The 25,981-nt window shown below is 40.7% G+C and overlaps 1 protein-coding gene across 2 annotated transcripts; it reads right to left on the minus strand.

Annotated features, from left to right (window-relative positions):
• Positions 1-1,164: 1,164 nt before the first annotated feature.
• Positions 1,165-25,467, minus strand: S (EGF receptor activation regulator Star). Of its 2 annotated transcripts, XM_017239415.3 has the most exons (5): positions 24,820-25,466; positions 8,936-9,889; positions 2,462-2,952; positions 2,233-2,397; positions 1,165-2,167 (listed from the first exon to the last, which is right to left on the minus strand). In XM_017239415.3, the coding sequence occupies exons 2-5, from the start codon at positions 9,819-9,821 to the stop codon at positions 1,940-1,942; spliced, it is 1,770 nt and encodes a 589-aa protein (XP_017094904.2). In that variant the 5' UTR covers positions 9,822-9,889; positions 24,820-25,466; the 3' UTR covers positions 1,165-1,939. The 2 variants fall into 2 exon arrangements, with proteins under 2 accessions (XP_017094904.2, XP_070133847.1); XM_070277746.1 differs by lacking the exons at positions 1,165-2,167; positions 2,233-2,397 and having other exon boundaries at positions 2,750-2,950; positions 24,820-25,467.
• Between the last annotated feature and the right edge of the window lie 514 nt (positions 25,468-25,981).

Consider the following 25,981-nt stretch of genomic DNA (forward strand, 5'->3'; position numbering starts at 1 on the left):
TCAGTTTTCATAAGATTTTGAATAGATTTTAGTTCTGAAAGTCAATGTGGAGATAAAACAAAAGGCCATAGATTTTGTATAATTTTTCGTTCTTTATTTTTTATATTAACTATAAATTTTGTTTCCTTATTTTTATGCTCGTTGTAAATACAATTTCTAATTCGATCTCGAGCTTAGCATGAGTTAGCCTTTTGCTTGTATGTGTTGTATGGTGTATGGGGCATGGGGCATGGAGTATGGGGGTGTGATGCAATGCAGGATGTGTGTGTATAGAAATCATCATAATAGCCTACTTAAAATTTGGTTAAACGCTAATTTACACAAGATACAACTAAGTAATTAGAATTAGGCTTAAAAAAAACATACATTAGCACTGTACTTAGAACTAAGGTGATGTGTGGTGTTTCTGTGATTTTCTGTCGAGTTTCTGTAGTTTTAGTGAGACGGATTTGATTTGTGGTGCGGTAACTGAGTGAAGACATCGGGCATCCACGTCGCTATATCATCATGATCATCATCATTATCGTTATGGTGATTGGTAAGGCAAGTTTAACAGACGGCAAGTGGTAACAACAAATGTTTTGGTTAGTGACGGTTGCTGCTCTATGCTTTCTCTCTCTCACTATCTCTCTATTTACAAAAAAATTCAAAAGTCGTATGAGTAATGCTTAGATTCTGGTCTGAATTCAAGTCTAAGTCAAAGGCACTGATTCTCTACTCGGTTCTCAAAGTAATATTCTCTGCTTCTAATATCTTGTCAAGTCTTGGAGTCTTAAGGGGGAGGAGTATGGAGTGGGTGCGGCACTTGCAACAACTGTCACCGTCACCGATTTCTATATATTCTGAGCTTTGAGTGTCTGGTTGTGCACATAAAAAATAATAATACATCATAATTACTAAAATGTAATTGAAATACGATTGGTTTTACATTTAATTTCGTTAATCGTTGCTCTACTTTTATATTTATTTTTTAATTTTATTTAATTTATTCCCTAGTACATATTTTAGATGTGCATGAGTGTATGTTTTAAGAGTGTTTCGGGTATCCTTTTTTATTTTTTGAATGCTGCCTCGTTTAGTATGTAGTCTGATTTCGATTCGATTCGCTTATTCGATATTCGATAACTATGAGTATGAGATGAGTTTGAAAGCAGATTTTGCAAATGAGTTTTTCTATATATTTATTCGCTTGCGCTAATGTTGTGTGTTGGTGTGTGTAGGTGTGGGTGTGTACAATGTATGGATGTGCTTGGTTTGGTTCAATAATTTAATATAATTTAAATATTTTGTTTGCATTTCAGTTTAAACAATAATTTACTTTTAAATTTTTAGTTTTTTTGTGTTTTTGTTTTTACTTATAGATAACTATATAAAGCATTCGATATAACATAAACTCGCATAGATAGATAGTTGGATAGTTGAAGGATATAGCCGACCTAACACTAATCGAAGAGCAGTTACAATATTTTCTCGTTCATGGCCCCCCCGGCACGCCGCTCCATCTGCAATTTAATTTATACATCGAAAGGGGGTTCGGCGGCGGCGGCGGCCTGGCCAGTGGCCTCTTACAATATAACATTCCTTTATAGAATAGCTTATAGCAAATCATCATAATACGTTATATGCATAATTGTGTGTAGTTTAGTGTAGTGTGTGTGTGTCTGTACACACAAAAATATATATACTTTTTTTTTGACAAAAAATAAATGAAATAATAACATAAAAAGGAGAATTATGTTGGGTTGGGAAGTTTTACAAAAACTAAGATACTACTCGTACAATATATCATAATCGGTATACAGTTTATATAGTATATCCATATAAACAATGTTAGTAGGTAATGGTAATAATTATCATTATAACATAGAGTTCAGTGTTTATTTAATTCTTTATCTCTGATCGTTTCGATTTTCTCGATGGTCGATGATGGATGGCCATCCTAGGGCGTCTTCAGGAGCAGGATGTCTTTCTTGCGCGTGCGACTGGCGCTGGCGTTATTCCTCTGATAGAAGTAGTTCCTGCCGATCCTGCGCTGCAGCTTGTACGACTTGCCCGCCAGGAACTTGCTGATGTCCAGCACATAGTTATGGACGTCCTCGTGATCCTCGAGCAAATGTATCGATATAACATCGATTTTAACTTTGTCGAAGGGCAGCGTTTGCAGAATCTAATCAAGAATTAAAAATAAAATATTAATTATAATTTGATTAATTAATTAAATGTTAGTATTACCTCTAACTCATGCCCCTGCACTCCCAGACTGAGCAGATCGTACTCGGTGCGCTCACATGCCAGCATGATAGTGTAGAGCGGAAAGCACTTGACACGCGACTTGAACCACGAGGTCTCCTCGTCCTGGAGACTGTTGATGCGGACATCCTCGTTCTGAATGGTAATCTGTCATTGGAATATAGAGGATTAGTATGATTCGGATGGGAATTGGTCTTCCTAGTAGCCTTACCTCTTTGGGGTATGTGTTGGGAGAGACGCAGGCATGCACCACCTGCATTTTGGCCCGCTGGGCATTCTGCTTCCGGAGTGTAAAGTACCAACGGGGCTCCGGCTCCACCAGCACACCCATCCAGTTGAGCTGCTCGCTCAACCAGGGCGCTGTAATCAAATGAGCCAGCGGGCCGCTCAGCGACTGGATAACAGCACCGTTCATCTTCCCGCCCACCAGATCGGCCACCAGATGGGCCAGTTGATCGGCACCACTGCCGCTGCTGTTGCTGCTGCTCAGCGGGGTGATGGCAGCGGATCTGGGCGGTGATGGGGGTGGTGGTGGGCCACCGCCCGCCGCTGACGCCGTCACGACCTTGGGCGAGACCTTGCCCAGGTACTTGCCCATGTGGATCTCTCGGAGGAATGCAATGAGTGCGGGGTCATCTTGGGCCACACCATTCAGCTCGTAGTCGCGCGACATGTTGAGCCGAAACTGTTGGTGTCGGATCTCTGCAAGAAATGAGATACCAATATTTAGTTATAGACTTGGATATGGTTTGGAGGAGGATCGGTAATTGGTTTCAATTAAAAGTTGTTGCACCACTGGCGGCATAGCGTGTGTGGCTCCCACTCCGCCACGCTCGGCTGCCAATTGGAGCGCACTGACCACATTTGCATTAGCCCATTTTGGATGCACTTACTCTGGACAGGGGATTTCAGAATCAGAGAGGCTCTGGGTGGCAGGTGAAAGTGATGGAAGAGGAGGCCTCCGCGAAGGTCAGCGAAGGAAGGAAACAGCCACTTGGCAGCAACGACGACGACGACGACCTCGGTTGGGCCATAAAATATAATGAGCGCACGGCCTTTGATATTTAGCACATGACCCCATCATGGCCATTGGCCACTCCCCCCGCTAGGGCTCCAGCAGGCCTTTATGAGTCAAGAGACCCGGCCCAACCTGTCTGTCCATAAAAAAGCGAACTAGTAGAGGTAGTTTTGCTTTAGTTTGCTTTTCACACTTTCCTCGTGCCAATTTCTAGTTGGTTTTTTTTTTTGTTAAGAGAGTCTCAGTTTTGGCCAAAATGGAGGAATTTGTCTAGCTATCCCCTCAAGCTTGCCTTAATAAGAATACCAAGAGGTGTAGGCCCATCGATCTTTTATTTCGGCTACCGATACGTCATTGTTTCTTCTTCTAGCTGCCTTACCCAACAAAACCTTTTATATCTTTCTGCTGCCATGCAAATTTTGAGGCCACAAAATGGCCATAAAGTTTATTAGATTCAGGCAGAGCAGGGCCATTAGACAACCACTATAGTTTCTCTGTAATTTCCCATACTTTTCCAGTGAAAACCTGCACTAATTAACGCCCAAGACCGAGACCGAGACCGAGACCGAACCGATCATCGTCATGTTTAGGGAAAGTGGCCAGGGCCAGTTAGGCGACCATTTGTTGTGGAAATCTGATCTCTGGCCGACCCTCGATTAGGAGGTAAACGAATTATCGAATCATTTGTCTACCAGCATGCCAGTTACCCAGCCCTTGATCGTAAGCCTCCGACAGCTGGTAATCCAATAAAGAAAACCCTCTCCTGGTTAATGGAGAGGAGCTGGGCCCTCTTTCCAATTTCGGTGTCAAAAGCTGACATTTCTAATTTCCGCAAAAAGGGTGGCAGGACTCTGCAAGACCCCGAAAATTATATGACGGCTGAGGGGCATTAACATTAAGGGGAGTCCACATTTAATTGCGGTTAAGCGGCGGCAGACTTGAAGTTCGCGACTTGAAGTCCCGAGGCGGATTATATGCCAACCAGGGGTAGCAAGTTGTATAAATGACTTACCCTGCCACCAGAACACCAGAACACGCCCTTTTCAATAATTCAACAAAGGAAGAGAGTCAGTAGCAAGGGGCGGTGGCAACCAAAACTTTTTATGAATTTTTTAAACAAAAAAGTTAAGTATTTGTATTTGTTCTTCTGGAATATTGAATTTTTAGAACTAGAAGCCCAACCTTATAGAGCTATGATTTCTTAGCCTTTATTTGAGGGCAACGTTACCCTTGTTGTGTAATATCCCTCCTACTCCTCCTCCTGGTCCTGCTAGAGTTGCGTGTCCTCGACAATGGGGTTGCCCATCGCTTTCTATAACAATTGCCTAGTTCGGTTTATTGATTTGTGCAGCAAACTGGTAACTGGTGGCTGGTAGTTGGTAATTGCCTGTTTGGCGCTATTCGGAATGGCCCGTTTCCATGAAGATAACGAGCCATGTTTCAACATATCTGCATATTGGTAGAAACGAACTTGCCAACAACGACACTGCTGATTTATATTGTTGGTTTGGATGGGTGGGTGGGTGGTTGAACCTAATCTAAGTGGGTCGGATCTTAATCACCCAGGCAGAGTAGAACAAAAGGCCAATGCAGTATAGGCCCTAGACTTGGGGCATTGCAGTCTAAAGTTGGGTCTAAGTTCTCTTTAGTTATATACCTATCTCTATATCTCTAGAATATTTATTATATTTATTATGACCCCCCTTTATAAGGTGGTTGAAAGCAAAACCCCCTAAGGCCTTCCCCTTCTTAATGTGTTAAACGTTTCTTGGCCATTTATCAACCCTGATTGGAATATCTTTCAAAGAAATCCCGATAAGGCAGGTCCCCCCTTATCGCAGGGGTCTAGCCCTGGCTCTGCAACCCACCTCCAAAGACCGCCACACACGAAGAAGAACGTCGCAATTGCAAGAGGGTTGCTGCCTTAAACCTGAGACCCTTATGCGGGTGGTGGCACTTTTGCAAAATACTAAATCATACTATATATATATATATAGTCATCTAGCTCGTGGCTGTGGGGCAGCATGCTGTGATAATGCCAGTTGAGCTTTGCTTTTCGAATTGAGCACTCGGTGGGCTTTTGGAGGGGGCCTGATCTCCGCCAGAACCATGACACGGCAGCCAAGTCGCTGCGGGGGTGGTTTTTCTCTTCGGGGGCCATGCAACAACTGCACACGAATCGAAAATTATGAATCACAAGCCGAGCTATGGGGGGGGTGGAGACCTAAATGACATCCGGTGGCGGGCAGAGGAGGTGGTGGTTGCAACTACACAGAGAGAAACACAGGGGGCTATCTACTCTCTGCGTGCCCTTTGAACTCTCTGCGTGCTTAACGGGAATTAAGTCATTAGTGTTAGTGTTTCAATTAAAGTTGCAATTTGCAAATTGTCGCCACAGACAGACAGCCAGTGGCAGCCACAACGTGTAATCACCGCAAGTGTGAAGCTTAAACCTTCTTAACATAATTAAGGCCTTGCCCCAGGCGGCGAGGGCGTGGCCTAAACAGACTACAACTAACACTAAGGCTAAGGGTAACGACACTGCAACTGCAACAGCCAGACCCTACCCCTAATCGATGACTAAAACTAATCACAGGGCGTGGATAAGTAGGCTATGTGGCATGATACCTGATGGTTGCTATTTTCAGAGAACCAGTTTTAGAGTCCAATTTTGGCCAACAATAGTAGGCCATAAAACTAAAATAGTTAACTGGTTAGAGTTCAATAACCTTATATTATATTATTATTAATCATTTAGTCAGAGATTAACTATCTTAACTAAAAAATACCTGTAATTATTATAATCCCCTCAGAAGAGTGCCGCCCCAAATAGCATTTCCGATTCCGAAGTCTCTTCCCCCCCTCCGAGACCCTGAAAAGTGCTTCGGTCATTGCAACAATCAAGTCCGGAACGTGACTCTTACAACAAATCTAGGGATTGGATTGGATTGTAGGGGGGAACCATCATCATCAGATATAGAATGAAAGAATTATAATAAAGAAACCCGAAAAGGGGCCGAGGGCAGTAGAACGCCACAGAAGTTGTAACAAAAAGAGCCTAGGCCAGCAGAAAAGTGTGAGACTCGGTATTTGGATTCTGAAATGTCATGGTCGGTGGAGGTTTATCGGATCGAGATCCGATCGAGGTTGGGATAGTAGGGGGGGCATTCCACACAAAAATTTGTCACTTTAATAAGTGCATGATTTTGAGGAAAAATCTCTGACAACTCTGAGAGAGCTTCTCCCCAGAGACCCAAAGAAATACCTAATTTATGATTATTTTTGTTTATGAATTCCATTCGCTCGTATAATCCTAATAGGGCCATCAATGAGCCATAAAACTGAAGCTGACACCACCACGCCCCAGTATCGAGACTCCAAGCCCAACCCAACCCAGTCTAGCCGACGTGGCGACCAAGTAGAGAACCCCTTTGGGCACCAAAATGAGAACTTTATGGCCAGAAATCAGCAGCCATCATCATTTCGATTTCAAGTCATTTTTATGGCAATAAACCACAAAATATAGTAAGCTGCGGAGCATGATTATAATAGCCAAGTGCATTGAAGTTTTGACCAAAAAAACTCCTTCAGTTTATGGCCAGAAGGGAGAGAAGACACCTTCCGCTCAATAAAATGCAAATCAAAGTCTGGTCTTTGGCCAATCAGCTGACGAACTTCAGAGGCAAAAATTTGCATAAAAATTCTCAAGAAAGGAAGAACAAGTTGGCGCTACGGAAGGAAGAACCCAGAGACTCGTGTGGAATTTTAAAATATTTCTCTTCTCTAGTCAGAGTATCTGACAATGAACTGACATTGATTTTTTGGGTCTTCCACTGGGTGTTTACTTTTAGTACATCTTCTCCAAGCCCTTAGTCACTCAGTGACTCACTTCCCCAGTGGCGCCAGTTGCGAGATCATATGCAAAATAATATATACTTTCCGCTTTCATTGAGAAGACAAGCCCCAGGCTGGCCCAACGAAAAATTAAGCAAATTTATTTTCCATTCCAGTACTAGTCAGTACCCCATTTTCCAGTACTAGCTTTAGAGACAACAAAATATTTTAGCGAATTAAAAGAAATTGTCTCATCCGACAGCCGCCTGCGAGATGTGGATATAATTCGGATAGATGGTCAAGCTGGGGCTATAGTCTCATACTATATATAGTAGTATAGTGTCTGATCTACTGGGTTATGTGTGCCTGAGATCTAGTCTAGACAAGGTCTTTATGGACGGACTTATTCAAGGGAAGGCTTTGTGGGAAGGCTTTCAAAAAGTATATCTAAGATTGTGGCGATCTATAAGGAAGACTCGTAGTTGACAGTGTTGGAAAGCGTAAAGCGTAAATATATTTAACCTTTATTGGGTCTACAAAAAATGTCTCAACTTTGAATTATCTTGCAATTTCACAATGTATGCAGTTTTTGAATAAAAGTTGATATATTTGATATTCTAGTATATACTACCTTGTAGTGATCAAGTTGCATTATCTATAAGGAAAATATCGTAAATATATTTAACCTTTACTGTGTATAAAAAAAAATGTATCAACTTTATATTATCTTTATATTATTATTTAAGATGTATTTGATATACTACAGACTATAATACAAATACCTTCTTCTAAACCTAATCTACCAAAAACCCTTTAATACTTTTTGTAAAATGCCATTGGTACCTTATACTGCCTATTTACATATGTAAAAATTTAATTTATTTAAGATTTAACATTTTCTCTTTAAAAAAAGAACCATAAACCTTTTCTAATCAAACATAAAAAAAAAAATGTCTTTATAGTAACAAATGGAGAACTATTATAGACATTATTTTGCGTTTTTGTTCTACAAGGCAAAGTTAAGCCCCCGTCACCGTTTAAGGGTTAACACCTGAATGCACTGTTAGTGTTAATCAACACTGTTTCACTCACAATCTGTCGAGGAGACTAACTAGATTGGAGATGAAGATTCTACTATAATCGTGACTATCAAGTCATATAATAGAGCTATCTTATCGAAGCATTCTTAAACCTCATCTAGATATCCAATCTTTAATATTCTCTCTCTATTTTCAGAGCAATATTTCTACTTTTCAAGCTAAATACTCCCACAATAGCCCCTCCAGACCTTAAAGAGGCTTTCTTCAAACATTAATTAGATATTCCTTGGACGTTAAAGCGGTTGTCTTTGAAGACCTGAGGGAGACCTCGGTGGCAGCACGTGTCGTTGGTAACTAGGCATGGCAACGTTTTGGGGGCAGTGACAACAACGACAGCTGCTTTAGGTTGGTTGCCTGTTGCCAAGTGAGTTGTTGCCATTCTTTGTGGCTCTTTTTTTTTGTAGACAGGAAGCGCCACTGCACACACGCCCACGCTTGAAATATTGGCAGCAAAAAAGCAGCGATCTATGACACAAGATGATGCCTCAGAGACAGCCGCTACTGCTCCTGCTCCTGCTCCTGCCGACCAGCAGCTTAGATGGGAAACTAATCTCAAAAGTGTGCCCATTGCCAGGAAGTGGATCTGCAAGGCAAACACAGCCTACATCCGGTGGCCCGACCCGAAAAAAATAAAACAGACAGCAGATGAGACATATGCCAAAGATATCAAATTTAGGAAAGTAAACAGAACGGAGGAGGACTCCAGTCCAGTGGAGGGACAACCATAGCTCACCTGTCGTGTCCATGTAAACAATTAAGGTGGCGAACACCGTTGCGAACGAGAGCAGGCACAGGGCGATGGGCAAGAGCTGGCGGTACGGCGAGGGATTCAGTCGCGGATCCAGCTTCTTGGTCTTGCAGGATCCAGATCCACCAGATCCTATGCCACCACCACCCCTCGCACAACCCCCCGCCGCCGAGAGGTGGTGATGGTGATGGTGGTGATGGTGCTGCTGCTGCTGCTGGTGATGATGATGCCGGTGCGGATGCGTCTGCTGGGGGGATGTTGTTGTGGTTCTCGCCCGGGACTCGCCACCGCCGTTTAGCTTCTGGCAGCAGTGGAGCTGCTGTTGGAGCACCTGGGGCAGCCTTGTGGGCGTGGAGAGGGGCGAGGAGAGCGTACTGACCGACGGGGAGCTGACCACGCTGCTCATGTCGCTCTGGTCGCCACCGCCTCCACCGCCATCCTGGTGATGGTGCTGCCTCGTCGCCGTGTGGCCTTTGTGGCGCTGCTGCACATGATCCGTTTCGTCGATGCCGCAGTCTTTGGTTGCTTGCCGGGTCTCTGTCTCCTTCTCCGCTGCCTCCTTGTCCTTGTCCTGTTGGCCAAAGTTCACCTCGTCCACATCGTCGCCATCAATGTCATCATCGTCATCCACCGACGCATAATTGGGTCTCACGGGCAGAACTTTGACGGAATGGGAGGTACTGGTACTGGTACTGGTACTGGTCTGCTGATGGACGCCACTCAGAGATCCTCCAGATCCTCCACAACTCCTACTGAGTGTAAACTTCTTGGGTGTGGCTTTGGGATGCCGCCGGTGATGATGATGATCGGCAGCCTGCTGCAGCTGCTCCACCGCCAGCGCTGGATGGGCCGAGAACACTTGCTGGGACATGGCTGGAGCGGTCTGTTGGGTGTTTAGTATTGGTTCCTGGTTAAGTTAGCCTCCTCTAAAGCCGCATCCTGGAAGAACGAAAAGAAGAAGAGAAATCCAATTAGTTTCCAAAAAAAAAAACGAAAAAACTAATTTTGAAAAGTGCATTGAACTGAGACTTCCATACAGCATCCCATCCCTGCCTGCCTGGCTGCCTCTCCATATGTCTGGTAGTGTCTTTTGTCTGGAATCCTTGCTCCCTGATCTCCTGATTCTCCTCCCTGTCTGAACTCATTTTAATTTTTATGAATAGAAGACCAGACTCGATCCTCGAAGACCCTAAAGTCGAGAGACTCAGTCCCAGTCCCATTCTGTAGGAAATTGAATACAAAACTCCACCACCTGTCAAAAATCGAGCGACTGCCAGACAAAGCCCGAAAGGCACGAAAGAGACAGAAGCCAGACGAAAGAGCGAGATGGAGAGACAGAGCGATGATTGCCAAAGAATTTCAACAACAACGCGAGGTATTTTTTGAAGAAAATTAAAAAAAAGACCCAAGACTGAGGCCCAGAGGGGTGGGAAGTGACTGGCAGCGAGGCATTCCAAGAGTCTCAAGAAGAAGACCATTAATAAGATCTCCAGAAACAGAAGAACACTCTCCAAAAAACAGAAGAATTATTAAAAATTGTTGTTATTATTGTTTATTATTTTTAAAAATAATTATTATTAATTATTATTTAAAAAAAACAAACCTCAAAAATATATATCTCAAATTAGGTTCTACTTTTGTGTACATGGCTGTACTACTACTACCACTACCACTACTGTGCGCCTGCGCAACAGCCGCTGAAACGAAAGAAGCCATGCTGGTGGCTGTGCAAGCGAGACAGCAGGCTAGCAGATGTTTCTTCCATAATTTCGGCGGCTGTTACTCGAAGTACCCCCTAACTCTGCCATCTCAAGAAAGGCCTCTAAGGTCTAAGGAGGTTCTAAGGAGAGTACTTCTCCAGAAGGGTGCTAGAGGTACTAGTTCCCACTCTCTCTCTCTCTCTCTCTCTCTCTCTCTCTTTTTTTGCTTTGAGAATCTACAAGATTCTTTGCTTTCTGCAGAAGAACTTCCAAGCTGAAGGGGTCTTGGAATGAGAACCAGATCGGTGGCTGCCGCAAGGCATTCGCGCATTCATTATCCATTAGGACTTGCGTTCCAGCTTCCAGATATTGGACCCAGTCTTGGATTCTCCAGTCTCGGGTTCTTCATTCTCCAGATCCAGATCTTGCCCCTCCACTACCCCCCTCTTGAAGAATTTATTAAAACATGGCCAAACCTGTGATTAAAGAGCATCTTGTACTTCTCTTTTCTTTCCAGGAATGTGCTTTAAAGACTCACTGTATCTTTAGATACTTTTTGAATCTTTTCCACAACTATCTCAACATTTAATCCCATTCTTTACACTTTCGGATAAACGATTTTCACGGCCTCCAACAATTAAGATACATTTCCACAGCCTGCCAGTCTATAAAGGCCTTTAATGTACTTTTGATTCAGTAATTAGCTCGCAGGGCACTCTCTCTCTACAGAAAGCTCCATGAAATCGAATTGAAATAGTATCTGTATCTGTATATGTATCTGTATCTGTTGGATACTGCTGTTGGAGTCTGGCATGTGATTTACGACTTGTCGCAGCGCTTGAAATCGATCGAGCTTGGCGGCAAAAAAATCAGAGGATGCCGACACTTGCCGGATGTATCTATGCATCTTTGTGGCTATATCTGTATCTGCAGAGATGTATCTGTATCTATAGTTGGCCCTTTTTTTGTTGTGTCTAGTGGCTGTCTGGGAAGCTGTGGCAAAAGCATCTTGGCGCCATAGGAGGAAGAGGAGGAGGTAGGGTAGGGGTTCTGGCCATTTTAGCCATTTTGGGGCATTTTGGCCATTTGGAAGTGCAACATATTTTTCAGGCCAAGTTCCAAGAAACGCCTTCCAGCTAAGCTGAACAAACATCTTAAGGAAAGGTGAGCCAGGACACTGAGAGAAAGTATCTAAGCTGAAGAGTTCTAACTATCTATAACCTCAACAGACCAGAGCTTCCTTCTTAAAAGTATCTCCCTCTTTTCTCACCGTGTATCTTTTAAAGCAAGAACCAACCAGCGAACATGCCACAATAATGTTTTGCGGTTAATGATCGTCCGATGTGGTGATGGTGGTGATGATGGTGGTGGTGGTGGTGGTGGAGTTCGCAGTAGAACGGCACAAGACATTTTTGATGCAAACATTTACAAACGCACTCGACCAGAACTCCAACCTGATGATCAGCCCAACAGTTAGGAGGAGGAGGAGGAAGCCAACACACAACCACCATAGCCATCCAAGAGCCAGAACCACCAGCTACAGGTAGAGGTAGAGGTAGAGATACAGATACAGATACAGGTAAGAGGCGATGACTTTGGGCAGCCAAGTAAGAAAAAAGGCTGGCAACTGCCTGCCACAAAGAAAGAATTATTCTGCTACGCTTTTAAACCATATGGTTTATTTATACAACAACAACAACAACAGCAACAACTATAATAAAAAAAAAAATAACAAAAACAACAACAAGGCAGACCAACTCGCCAACAACATTGGTAACAACAAAGTGCCAGACAATAAAAAATGCAATTCTAAAAAAAAAAAAAACAACAACAACAGAGGCCTATATGAGGCACATTGGAATTCGTGGAGGGAGAGAGGGAGTGGGGGAAGGGCAAGGGGATCGAGCCAAACGATCGAGTTGATTACGAAAGTTTTGTTGGAATGGCTGGTGGGGATAGTGGGGCCTAGGGGGCTAGTGGCTGGGGGCTGGGGGCTGGTGGCTACTACGGCTGGATTCCATTCAGAAACGTGAGTGGAGGAACTTAAATGGTTTGGATTTTTAAAAATAAAATGGGGAGTTTTAAAAATAACTACAGTAGGTACTGGTACTACTACTACTACTGCTACTACTACTACTAATACTACTACTACTGTACTTAAAAGTAGCATCCAAATACTATAATACTATACTACTCTTCCTTATATGCCCTACTATAGCTACTACTACCATAATACCATACTGGTGTGTGTCAAGTACTATTATTACTACTATACTACAACTACTATGCTACTACTTATACTACTATTAGTACTACTACTGAAAATACTACTTTTATAGATACTACTATACTACTATACTTACTACTATACTTCTACCATACTGCTGCTACTGTATCTATGATACTACGATACTGTATAGCTATTGCTACTACTACTATAGTTACTACTAGATCTACTACTAGTAGTACTACTATAACTATTACTACTATAACTAATAGATGTTCTTGTATGTCAAATAGTACTATAACTAGTGGCCCTACTATACCTATTACTCCAATAAAACTTTAGCTACTATTTGTATACAATAAAAACAACTATCCTTATTAAACTACTATAACTACAACTAATACACCATATAACTGCTAATACTATTATTAATATAGCTACTACACAAGAACTACTTCTATATATGTACATATCTACTAGTTCTATACTACTATACTACTATTTGTAGTTCTTCTATAACTACTATACGTCTATACCTACTACTGGTACTACTACTTTACTACACTTTTATAAATAGTATAATTCTACTACCGTAACCGCTACTATTGCAAATAACTGCCACTACTACTTGATACCTACTACTATAATAACTCCTAATACTATAACTGCTAATTGTAGTTCTACTGTAACTATTACTACTCTTCTATCATACCTACTACTACTACACTACTATAACTAAACCACCATAGCTACTACTATATCTACTACTTCTTCTACTACCAAGTAAATAAAAATTCCCCAAAAAACGATCTACTTTCTTTAAAAAAGAACTCCCTTTTTAAGCCAAAATGCAAAAGACCCTAAAAAGTAGTTGAAAATGTTCTCGAAATGCAATTGTTTTAAGACCTCCCCCTCCTCCCCCCTCATGAAACCGGCCAGGCAGAAAGCGCTAATGAAAAAATTGCTGTTTCTGTTGCTGTTGCCGGGCAGTGGCCAGTGGCAGGTAAGGTATTTGGCCAAAAAAAAAAGGTATTTCGGATATTTATTGGTGGCGGCAGCACAAGGTGAGGAGGAAGACAGGGCTGAGTGAACAAATGTGTGGCATATGGTGTTGGGAGTGGGGACTTGGTGAGGAGTCCAGACCTGGCAGACCTGTGTGGTCGTCTTGGCGGCTTGGTGACTTATCTTGGCTTGTTTATCGGCCAGCGACGACGTCGTCGTTTTAATTGTTTTGTGCCCCAAAGGCGTTGTTTTGTAGGAGTTTCCATCCAGACCATCTTAGCCATCCATCCAGACCATCCCGAACCGACAGTTATTTCAGCAAGTCGTTCTACCAAATTAGCACATAAAAATGCCTCCTGGAAAGTTGCCAAGAAGCATAATGGCTGGAATCTAGGGTAAGTAGAAAAATGCAGCCGTTTCTTGCCGCGTTGCATGTTGCATGTGGAATTTATTACCAAAAAAAACGTGGCAGCAGGGAGTCGTTCAGGACAGATGGCGTGTGCCAGCCAGGACTACAGGACCTCTGGATAGGGAGACCGAGAAAGGCACTTTGATTTGAGAAACCATTCATGGTGAATGGATGCCCCCCCTTACCGCTTATCTTAATGAGAGGATGACGTGTCTGCCTGCCACAGGCAGGTTGTGGCATCAACAGTAGTTGCCCAATAAAATTGTGGGAGTTACTTGGCCAATTACACCATCAACTTGGCCCATTGATTGTTTATTTTGCCACCCCGGGAGCTCATCTGTCTGGCCATAAATTGCATCCATTCCTATATAGTATATATACTATAACATACCCGATAATGACATTTGTTTGGATAGCTTTTCTATAAAGATTTCAGTTTATTGTAGGCTGGGATGATGGAGCTCTTAATTGTGTTTCCTCAATTAGCCAAGTTAACTGCCAGTTGGCCTGGCCAGAAAGCACTGCCTCTTATTATGCAATGTTCTTCGGAGAGTAATTCTGCAATTAAGTTTCCAGCAGGTCCATCATCTATTTCCCATTCCCGGCAATCGCTTTTCCAAAGAATCAGAACGTTATATTCATTTAAGACCGCTCTGGGGCTAGTGAGATGGCTAACGTGACTCCAGCCAACCAGGTGAGATCAATGAGGCTACAGTGGGTACTGACGGAGGGAGGTCTTCTAGAAGAGGTTATGAGAGAGTGCTACAAGGGGGGTCCTACAAAGAGGAGTTCTATTAGAGGCCCTTCTTTAGGAGGTAGTTGTTTCTTAAAAAAGGGGGTTCTACAAGAGGTTCTATAAGAGATTCTATAAGATTCCTTAAAATAGTTCTTACAAGAAGGAATTCTTCAGGAGGCAGGTTCTTACAAGAAGGAATTCTTCCACTGGGAGTTCTTCCACTAAGAGGCACTAGTTTTCCACAAGGGAGAAATCTACAATCTATAAGAGGGAGAGGTAGCTAGTTCTTCTAGCTAGTTCTAGAGAGGTAGTTCTATAAGTACTACCAGAAATAGTTCTTACTAGAAGAAGTTCTAGAAAAGGCAGTTCTACAATAGGTTGAGAGCGAGTTCTTCAAGAGGAGGTAGGAGATAGTCTTCTGGAGGTAGTTCTATAAGAAGAGTGTGATTCCAGAACCAGTAGCACCAGTAGAAGAAGGTAGTTCTACAAATAAAACTTATGCAAGAGGGAGTTCTTCAGGAGATACTCTTCCAGAGGTAGTTCTTCTAAAGAAGATTCCTTAAAAAACAGTTCTAGAAGAGAGACTACCACCAAAAGAAGTTCTATAAGAATGAGTTCTAGAAGAGATAGTTCTACAAGAGAGAGTACTACCAGACGGAGATACCCATTAGGTAGTACTCTAAGAAAGAATTCTACAAGAAGCTGTTCTTCAGGAGATACTACTACCAGAGAGAGTTCTACGAGAGATAGCTCTAAAGGAGTTGGTTCCATTAGAGGGAAATCTTTAAGTAATCATTCTACAAGAGAGTGTAGGGAAGTCTTACAAGGAGTTCTTCAAGAATCTGTTATTCAGGAGGTATTTCTTTCTACAAGACGTTATTTTACAAGAGGTGGTCATACAACAGATGGTCTTCTGGAGATCTCCAGGAGAGTAGCTGTTCTTCTCGAGATAGTACTATATACCAGAGAGAGTTATACAGGAGGTAGGTTCTACCAAAAGCAGTTCTATATGAAGGTGTTCTACAGGAGAGGTAGTTCCATAAAAGAGGCTTCTTTAAGATAACATCCAAATAATACCAAAATAGTCCTGATATGAAAATAAAGTCAAAAACTCACTAAAATATCTCAAACAAAGCCCTAAAGCCTCTAACTTTTTAAGAAAAAAACTCACTTGTTCATTTTCCAAGGCTTCACTGTACTTGCAAAGCCAAAGAGGCATCAGCAGCGACCGAAGGCAGTCAGCGCATAATGAGAAACACGCACAAAATCCATAGAAATGGAAATGGATCAAGAGCAACAGATACAGATACAGATACAGATACAGATACATTTACAGAAGCAGATGCAGATACAAAATCTGTGAGATGCGTAAAAGAGGAAGAGGCAAGAAGCAAGAGGCAAGAGGCAGTGAAACTACAACAACAACCACCCTGCACTGGCACTGGCAGGTCAAGCAGGTACAACAAATGCAACAAGCATTCCATTGCAACTCGGCTGATTAGAAAGAGTGTGCAACATGCGTGTCGAGACTGAATGTGCCACACAGCCCTAACCATAACCATGCCACTGCCACATGCCCCATGCAAGTGCGAGTGAGCTGGCACTATTTAGTTGGAAACATAAACAATATTTGATGAGTGTGTGGCAGTTGCAGTTGCAGTTGCACTTCCCCGATGATCGGCCTGATGGCTGCTTCTTGTGTGTCTACACCATCCATGACGAGCCGCCGACTTAATCAGGCTTGAGAGGATTTATCACGAAAGGGCCAAGAGAGTGGCCCGGCCGGTAAAATGGCCCAAAAACCGGCCTGGAAGATAAGAGACAAATTGCTGGGCGATAAGCTGGCCTGGAATGTGGAATGCGGGCCTGTGTCCGTTTAGGTGGAAAATGGCAGGTGAAAAATGAAAATTGAGATTATGCTTAGTACTCTCCCCACCTCCTCGACCTCCTCTTCATCCTCCTCCTTCCATCAAACACATGTCTTTATTTTCCTTTATTTTCTTTCCTCTATTTTGGAACCAAAAAAAAAACGGAAGAAGCCTCTGCGGTATGCATGAATGGGAAAACTCGGAAAACTGTGGAAACTCAAGTGGAAAATTTTCACTATGATGGATGGAGATTTGAGATCTGAACCTCCATAGACTGCATTTTGGGTTTTGTTTGCAACACGTACCCTGCTGCATGCCACATTGCCTGACGAGGCATTCAAATGGCATGCAGATCTTCCAGGAAATGGAGTCTCTGGAAGAAGCTCCTCTGTAGAAAGAGTTATATAATATCCCCACCCTTGACTGAGCAGACGCTTCCAGGACATAAATCGCAAAAGCGCCAGGAACCCAAGAAGCCACAACACAAATGGCCATTAACGTCGAGAGTCAGAGGGCCAAGAAGTCAAAAAGTCGATAAGTCGACCCGGTCGTGTCAATAAATCGAACTGTAAACTCAATTTACGAAATTGAAATTGAAGAGGGACCTGTGCAAGGGCAGAGAAAAGGGTTTCAACCTGAAAAAGGGTAACCAGAACCAACGCACCTGCTCGAGATCTCCTGCCTTTTGGATTTTATTCCCGAAAATCAAAACAACTTTCAGGGGGAAACAGAATGGAAATGAAACAGGGATACAGTGGTTACTTAGACTTTATAATAAACTATATTTACATATGATAAAAGAAAGGAAAGGAAAGCTATACCCTATACCCTTCCATGTAAGATCGGATATAAATCATATCATAAATATCGGATATAGTTGGCCGATTCTTATGAGAATATTATAATATAACCAATTTATTACAATAAATGATCTAAAACAAAAATGTAACAAGCTTCTATCTTCAAAATACCAAAAATACACAATTTTCGATCCTTCAGTTATAAGGTACCTATAGAATATAGACGACAGATTTTAATTAAACTTGGTAGTTCGAATCCATTGATAAAAATTTAAATCTGTACCATGTTTCAGCTTTCTATCTTCAAAAACACCAAAGTTACAGCATTTCCTATCTCTCAGTTATATGGCAGCTATAGGTTATAGTCAAACGATCCTTATGAAACTTGGTATGCCGTATTACTTTGCCTAAAATATCATTCCTACGAATATTCAAACTCCCTAACTCTAAAAACACCAGAGATATACTATTTTCGATCTTGCAGTTCTATGACAGCTATAGGATATAGTCGAGTGATTCTAATGAAATTTAATATGTCTGATCTATTGGTAAGTAATAGAATCTGCATAAAGTTTAAACCTTCTATCTTGAAAAGCACGAAAGTTGCGTCATTTCCGACCTTTCAGTCATAAGGAAGCTATAGGATACAGTCGACCGATTCTAATGAAATTTGGTATATCGTATTTTTTGGCCAAAAATATAAACCATAGGAAACCAGAACTCTATAACTCTAAAAACATCAAAGTTATACCATTTCCGAATCGTCAGTTATATGATATCTATAAAATAGAGTCCACCGATTCTGATGAAACTTTGTATGTCGTATTATTTGGCTAGATAGAATAGAATCCATAGGATCCGAGCTCTCTAACTCTAAAAAGACCAAAGTTATGGCTATATTTCCGATCAATCAGATATAGTCTACCAATTCTGATGAAATTTTGTAAGTCGTATTATTTGGCTATATACAATAGAACCCATAGGAATCCAGAACTCTCTAACTCGAACTCTAACACCAATGTTATGGTATTTTCAATCAATTCCGATTATATGGCGGGTATCTTATATCGTAGAAAAAGACAGACAGACATGTTTATATCAACTTATGAGGAGCACATTTTGTACAATATTTAATTATTAATAATATTCCAATATTATAATATTTTTAATAACAAAAACCATCAATAACAACCACTGTAATCCCAAATATATTGAGGTTTGTGACCTTTTTCTGAGCTTGTAACTCGTACACCTCGCAACTCTGTTTCTTTTCCATCATTTTAGTTTGCAGTTTTGTTATTTTTCTTCTTCTTTCTTTGATTTTTTTTTGTTTTTCTTTGAGGTTGACGTGTGCGAAGCATTAACTAAGCGGCAGCGACTATAACTCTGAAATTCGCATTAAAGTCTGGGAAAAGTAAAAACGGTTAACGTGCGGATTACAAAAGACTGGTAACTGGAATGGGAAGCAAGAGCCAAGGCAGAAAGTCAGGCTATATATCCATAAGGTAGCTACATATATAGAGAGGAGGCACGTGCGTGTCAGGGCAACTCTGGTCAAGCGGTGGGTGGGCGGTAATTAGGATCCTCCTTGGAGAAGCTATAGCTCCAGGCTGTGTCTGCCACCGAGTGGCACCCTAATTTCCCAAAAAAGAAAAGGATGGATATTTTTTTTATCAATTTTTTTGTGGCTCGTGTGGCAGGCGGCGGCGGTGGCGCATTGAACCCAAACGATGGCAGTGGTTAGCCAAGCGGTGCATTGTGCAGCGGCTTGTTGCAAGGCGACGGTGGCAAGGCAGGAAGCCAACAAATTACGGCCAGGCCAGCTCAGCCAGCCACTCATCATCAGGTGGGGCGACATAACACGGCCAATAATAAACAGAGAGAAAATATTAAAAAAATTCAATAAAGATTTTAAACTTTAAATTTATTTTTTTTTTAATTTTTCTTTAATAATTAAAGTCTTTATTTATTTTTAAAATATTTTTTATCTTGAAATTTACTCTTAATTTTTTACAGTGTATAACCAAACTAAGTAATTTAGTTCAACTGCCAGCCATGACACATTTTTACGGGCCTTTCTGGAGCGAAACCAACTGCCTCCCCTACTCCCCTTTTCCCCTCCAACTAAATGCAGATACTACATATTTTTTTTTATATATATTCCCCTCCCCTTCTAGCCCCTTCTAGTAATTGAAATTAAAGACAAAATGGCCGTCTGGGGCTTTTAATTGAACTTAAACTGTACTAACGGCACTGTTTGCTTCCCAGCCAAAACATACCAGCTTTTCCGACCAAACATTTAAATGTGTTTTGTGCTTCGTCACTGTCTATCTCTCTCTCTCTGGAAGACTGGAACTTGATTTCAGAGCAAATTCCCCCTGCCCTCTCTCTTAAGAAGTTGTTAAAGTTTTAGCTCTCTCTCTTTCTCTCTCTCGCTGAAGACTTCTTCCGACTTTATTTCGTTTGGGTATCCGTATCATTTCCTACACACACCTTCTTTTTTTTTTTTTTCTTATTCTTTTTGTTTTTGTTTTTGTTTTGGCTTTTTTTTTGGGAAGAAAAAAAATCAGAGACTCTGTGGTCTAGAAAGAAGAAGAAAAAACTTGTAAACCACAAAAGTTTGTATTTCAAAGCAACCACATACTGATTCTTTTGTTGTTGTTGTCTTTTGGGGACACAGAGACACTTGGATATCTCTTCTTTTTTTTTTTTTTATTTTTTTATTTTTTTTTGGTTTGGATTTCTGTATCTGTGCGGTTCATTGTTATAATTATGGGAATTATTATTGTGGTTTTCACTCGACTTGCTTTCGGCTTTTCTGAAGAACTGGTTTCTGAAAAACCAACTCCATTTCTTGATGTTATCGATAAGAAAAGTGTCTAAGAGAGCAAGAGTATATATACTAAAAGATCTTCACTAAATTGCGAATTAATTGAAAACTTTTATTTTTGTTTATTTAAACCAGCAGAGATCTCAACCAGACATATAGACATATAGACAGACATTTGTTTACACCACACCGGTCCCGGTCCAAGATGTGGGAAGCCAAAATAGATGGTGTTATAGGTATGCTGATTGATCTGGAAAATGCTAACTAAACACAAATCAATGATAGATAATATTCTTTATGAACAAGTTCCCACACACTCCACTCCACTCCACACTCCATATTCCAAAACTCTCTAGGATCGCTAAGTGAATCATTAAACAAATTACAAATTAGTACGCCAGTTATAAATAGCAGAAAAAAAAATAATACATGAATAAATAAGCCAGATCGGCTATATACACACAGCAAGGGGATCTCAGAGGGGGGGGTGGTGGTGGTGGAGCACACAATGTATTTACCTCTACAAAGTAGGTAAACATACTGTACATGTCCATCAATGTTGTGTAAATATTGGCGCAGTCAGGCACTGGTATTGGTGGCTCAGCTGCACCACCCACGGGCTGGTGGTGTCTATATAGCCTACTATATAGTAGAGACCCGGTTAGTCAGCTGTTTTCGGCCGACGATATGATGAGTGGGATCCATTCTGGTGAATGGAAATCGAAATGGAATGACTATTCCATATTGCTCATGGGTGGTTTCTTTCGAAAATGTTCTGCAGAATATTGGGAAAGTGGGAAAGGTTTACTCACTGAATCATATAGGAAGTGTATCCCAAAAAGTTCTTGTTTCTAGCTAGGGGTTTGTTAGTTATGATAGGGTATCTTACATAACTCATAGTTGAAGACCTGAAGAAGGGGTCTAAGGATTTAGTATTTCTTAGACTTGCTCAATGAGTTATATAGGAGCTGTATCCCAAAAAGTTCGGTATTACTGAAGGTGATTTATTAGTTATGATAGGGTATTTTAAATACCTCATTGTTATAGGCCTTTAAAACGCTTTTTAGCCTATAAATATTAATACAGCTTGTTTACTGAATCATAAAGAGTCTGTATACCAAAAAGTTCTTGTTTTTAGCTAAGGGTTTGTTAGTTATGATAGGGTATCTTTTATATCTCATAGTTATAGACTTACAGAAGGGTTCTATACATTCAGTATTGATTAGGCTTGCTATTTGAATCATTGACTAGCTGTATCCTAAAAAGTTCTTGTTTCTGGTCACTGCATCATTAGTTATGATGGGTTAGCTACACATTTCTTACTTATAGACCCCTTCTAGCCATTAAATATGAGTTAGGCATGTCTATTAAAACCTATAGAGACTGTATCCCAAAAAGTTCCATATTCCTCTCTATGATCTCTTGGTTATGAATGGGTTCCTACATATCTCATAGTTATAGATGCTTCTAATCATTAAATATTGATATATTTGCCCATAAGAACCCTCCTCCAACCACATACTCCTCCAACCTTGACGTCACTGGGTAAAAGTTCAAAACCCCCACCCCATACCATCCCATTCCATTAATGTTTTTCATTCATGAATGTGGTTTTCAAATCTCCGAAGAAAATAAAAACAAATATAAGGTAGATCGATGCGAGATATTCGATGGGCCGATGTTTAATTCCTCCATTAGCAAGGTAATTTATTTTAATTTATTACATTATGGAAATTGTTTAGCGAAAAGTGAATTTCCAATGAAATCGGCAACGACAACCTAACGAATGTGGAGCGGATCCACGCAGACTCTGGGGGGCTATCTATGTGTGTCGCTAAAAATGCTACCCAAAGAACAGATGATCTTGGCAATGATATATGGGTTATACGGCATTATAGCTTATACATTGTATCCATACATACATATATCTGCAGACAATATTAATTGAGAAAATGTGTAGACTGTCTGGTTGTAAAGTACATATGAACTTAAGTATCTCAAGTAATTTCGCAAAAAAAAGTTGAATAAAAGATATACCAATGATGACTCAACAACTATATAGTCTTGGGAGGTATATATGCATATATGAGATATATGTATGTATATCTGTGTGTTTTGGGCCAATTGACAAAAGTAAAACATGGCCAAATATGTACGAAGCCGGCAAGTGACGTAAGCTCATAAGTAGGGTATTTAAGAGATGGAAACTAGTAATACTCTAGGGGAGAGAATAATTATACTGGTATTAATATAATATTTATTATTAAAGAGTAATCCTTAAGAGCATGATCTGCCAAATCTTTCAAAACCAAATACGGAAATAAAGGAGTGGCTCTATAACGGATATGGTCTGTAACCCGCCATGTTTAGTCATCATACAGCTTTCGGCATGAATCGATCAAGAGATACTCTCCCATAGTACCTCTCCCCCCACACACGCACACTCTCAAGAGAACCAACTTGTCAATCATTTCATACTCCTTTTTCGCAGACTCCTCTTGCTTCCCCACTCTCTTTAACGTTCTCTCTTTATTAATAGTTTATAGAGCTCCCCCCCCACCTCTTTTTCTGCAATGACTGCACGTGTTGGGGCTGCAGTAAGCAACAAAAACAACAACAACAACAACAACAACAAAGTCAACGCCGACAGAGAGGATTTTATTTTTGGGTTTTCTGTATGCTTCTTCTTCTTTATTTGATTTCTTTATGTCTTTCCGATTTTGGAGCTAGGCAGCTATAAAGAGCGTTGCCAGAGGCATGTGAAAGGAAATAATTACTTTATTTGTTGTTTGTGGGTATATGAGTACAGTAGAGGTCATAAAAATAGGGTTTAAAAATATGAAAATAATAAAAAAAATATATATATTTATTTTATTATATTAGAAAATTATTATTAATTCTTATATTTTTTATTAAATTATATTTTATTTTTTTTAATTCCTAAAATCTTAACCTCACTTGCTGGCCTGCATTTCAAACATATTTGGAAATCTTTTTTTTTTTTTTTGAAAGTGTTTGCAAGCTTTTATTAGCCAATCAGCCCCCCACCACCTACCACCCACCACCCCCTTCTATAAACAATAATTAACCGTTAATAGAAATAGGCAGGAAATGCAAGAGGCCGGTTGTAGGTCAAGAAGCCTCCACCTCCACCTTCGGAAAGGTGTAGAGCCATTTACACCTCCGGTCTTGGTCTGGGAGGGGGTTATGTTGCAAGATATAGCGGTGCCTAGCCATGCCCCATAATGGGGCATAATTGTCCAGACAAATCACACACATGGAGAGCTCTGCCAATTGAGAAAGTGAGATCAGTGACAATTATGGCCGCAGAGCTTTAAGCGACCATATCCGATCCGTACTAGTAGTGGACTAGTAGAGACTAGTATATTAGACTAAAATTTGCACATTTAATTAAAGACAATTACTAAATTGGCCAATTAAGACGAAGAGACTCTATTAACTAGAGTACATAGAACTACATGTACATAGACAGGTGCCGCTGCACTTCCTCCTCCACCTCCTGGGTTGGAAAATTCCTCAGAATTTCCCGGCAAGTGTCATTTGAGACAAGCGGCAGCTGCAAGGAGGGGATTTTAAGGATTAGGGGGTATAGCAGGGGTATATTGTTACACTACCAACTAGTCTTCTTCCTTGAGAGAAGGGTATTAGATAGTCGGTAGCTATTCTAGGATGAACTTTTGTGCTCGTTTCTCCAGTTGCCAAAAAAAAAAAAAAAAACAGCCGGATATTGTTGGCAACTGTCGGTGGTTGGTGGTCGCCAGATCGTCGCCAGACTCCCCTCTGGCTATCCAACCTGATTCTGATTCAGAATCAGATTCGTAGAAAATTACATAATAACCAGAGCACCATCACTGCCAAATTGCAACTGCAGATGAGGATAATAATGCAGATGATTTATTTCTCCCCGTATGGGTTTTTCTTAAACAGCGGGTGGTTAATTTTGCTTCAATTTTCGCTGTTTTTCCCCCTCTGTTAGTGTGTGTATGTGTCTAATTTTCTTCGGGAAAACAACATTTCAATTTTGGATTCATTTTCTTGGCCCACCAACAGCGGCAATGTTTCCCGAGGTAGGTCTTGGGTCTTTGGTAGGTCCGCCTACCTGCGAAAATACCTGAAACCCTGAAGGAGGGATGGCGTGGGAATCATTTTTCTTTATTTTTTTGGGAAAATTTTGCAATTACAGGAACGTGTGAAACGGAAGGAAACGTGAGTGGAAGAGGACCCCCGGATAGATTTCCCGGAACGACCACTGGCCAATGGGAACCTCATAACTCACCTCATACGGAAATATGCAGAAACTCGAATCCTTTTATCCAAAATCCTTATCCTTATCCTTATCCTTGCTATTTGCGATCCACACACACACTCACTTATATTTTCCAAGTCGAAGGTGTATATTTTTTTAAATTTTTAGATTTTGAAACATTTCTTTCTTTTTTAATTTTTTGGAATTTTCACATATTATTATTATTTCGGCTTTATATTATTTTGATTTCATATTCATACTTCTCGGCCATGATTTATTTTCTACCTGTGCTTTTTAGTTAAATAAACACACACACAATCAACACACGCACGCACACACACACGACGCGTACGACGAAACGAGACGCAAGACGCAAAGGTAAAGGTGGTAGAGTGTGTGCAAGAAGACAAAAAAAAAAAACGCCAAACGGAACGGAACCAACGGAACCCGTATATATGCACGCGCTCAACGCCCGAATCGCGTCGATTTAAATACTGCACACCACCTTGCCGATATATCTTTCGATTCTATATCTTTTCAAGTGTTCAGCCGCACCTGTGGTCGCCTCGTTTAATTTCGAAAGGTGCTGCTAATTGCTGCCGAATTTTCCTCAAGTCTTCGGACAGTCGCGATGTTACGTTTTATCGTTTGGAGAGAAAATTTTGGTGTGACCAAGAATCCGGGTGGTAGCTGTAGTGTGACCGAGGCCGTGTTGCGTCCAGAGTTGCCTCCACACTTTCTGGTATTTTTTCTTCTGTTGGTATTTTTCTTCATTTTTTATTAACCGGTTTAAATTTAACCCGGTTCGTACATAAAACGTTTTCTAGTCAATCTGTTTTTATTATGGATACAGTATTGTATTCCAACTTTATTTTTCTACAAAATTCTAGAATTTTCTTAAAACATTTTCCAGCTTCGAAAAATGCTTATCTGAAACCGGGTAAATTTTTGAAAATCTCAGAAATATAGTAAATATCTAGATAAATGAAGCACTTAAATTAAATCTAGTTTTAGTAGCAAAAAATACAATTAATAGATATGGGGTTAAACAGAAAAAATTATATTAAGCCGGCGCCAAGTTTTCAAATCATTTTTTTATTTCTAAGAAGTAGGTCAGTCTTCCATTAAATTTAATTTCTTTTTGTTAAATTACTCAAGTTTTTCTAACTTAAATTTAAAGGTTTTAAGTAAT

The sequence above is a fragment of the Drosophila bipectinata genome, chromosome 2L (assembly GCF_030179905.1).
Source record: "Drosophila bipectinata strain 14024-0381.07 chromosome 2L, DbipHiC1v2, whole genome shotgun sequence".
NCBI lineage: Eukaryota > Metazoa > Arthropoda > Insecta > Diptera > Drosophilidae > Drosophila > Drosophila bipectinata.

Coding starts and splice junctions, on each gene's coding strand:
- S (XM_017239415.3), bottom strand. CDS start 9,821: ATGTCCCAGCAAGTGTTCTCGGCCCATCCAGCGCTGGCGGTGGAGCAG. Junction 2,953..8,935: donor TGTTTACATGGACACGACAG/GTGAGCTATGGT, acceptor CATTTCTTGCAG/AGATCCGACACCAACAGTTT. Junction 2,168..2,232: donor TGCAGGGGCATGAGTTAGAG/GTAATACTAACA, acceptor ATTCTTGATTAG/ATTCTGCAAACGCTGCCCTT.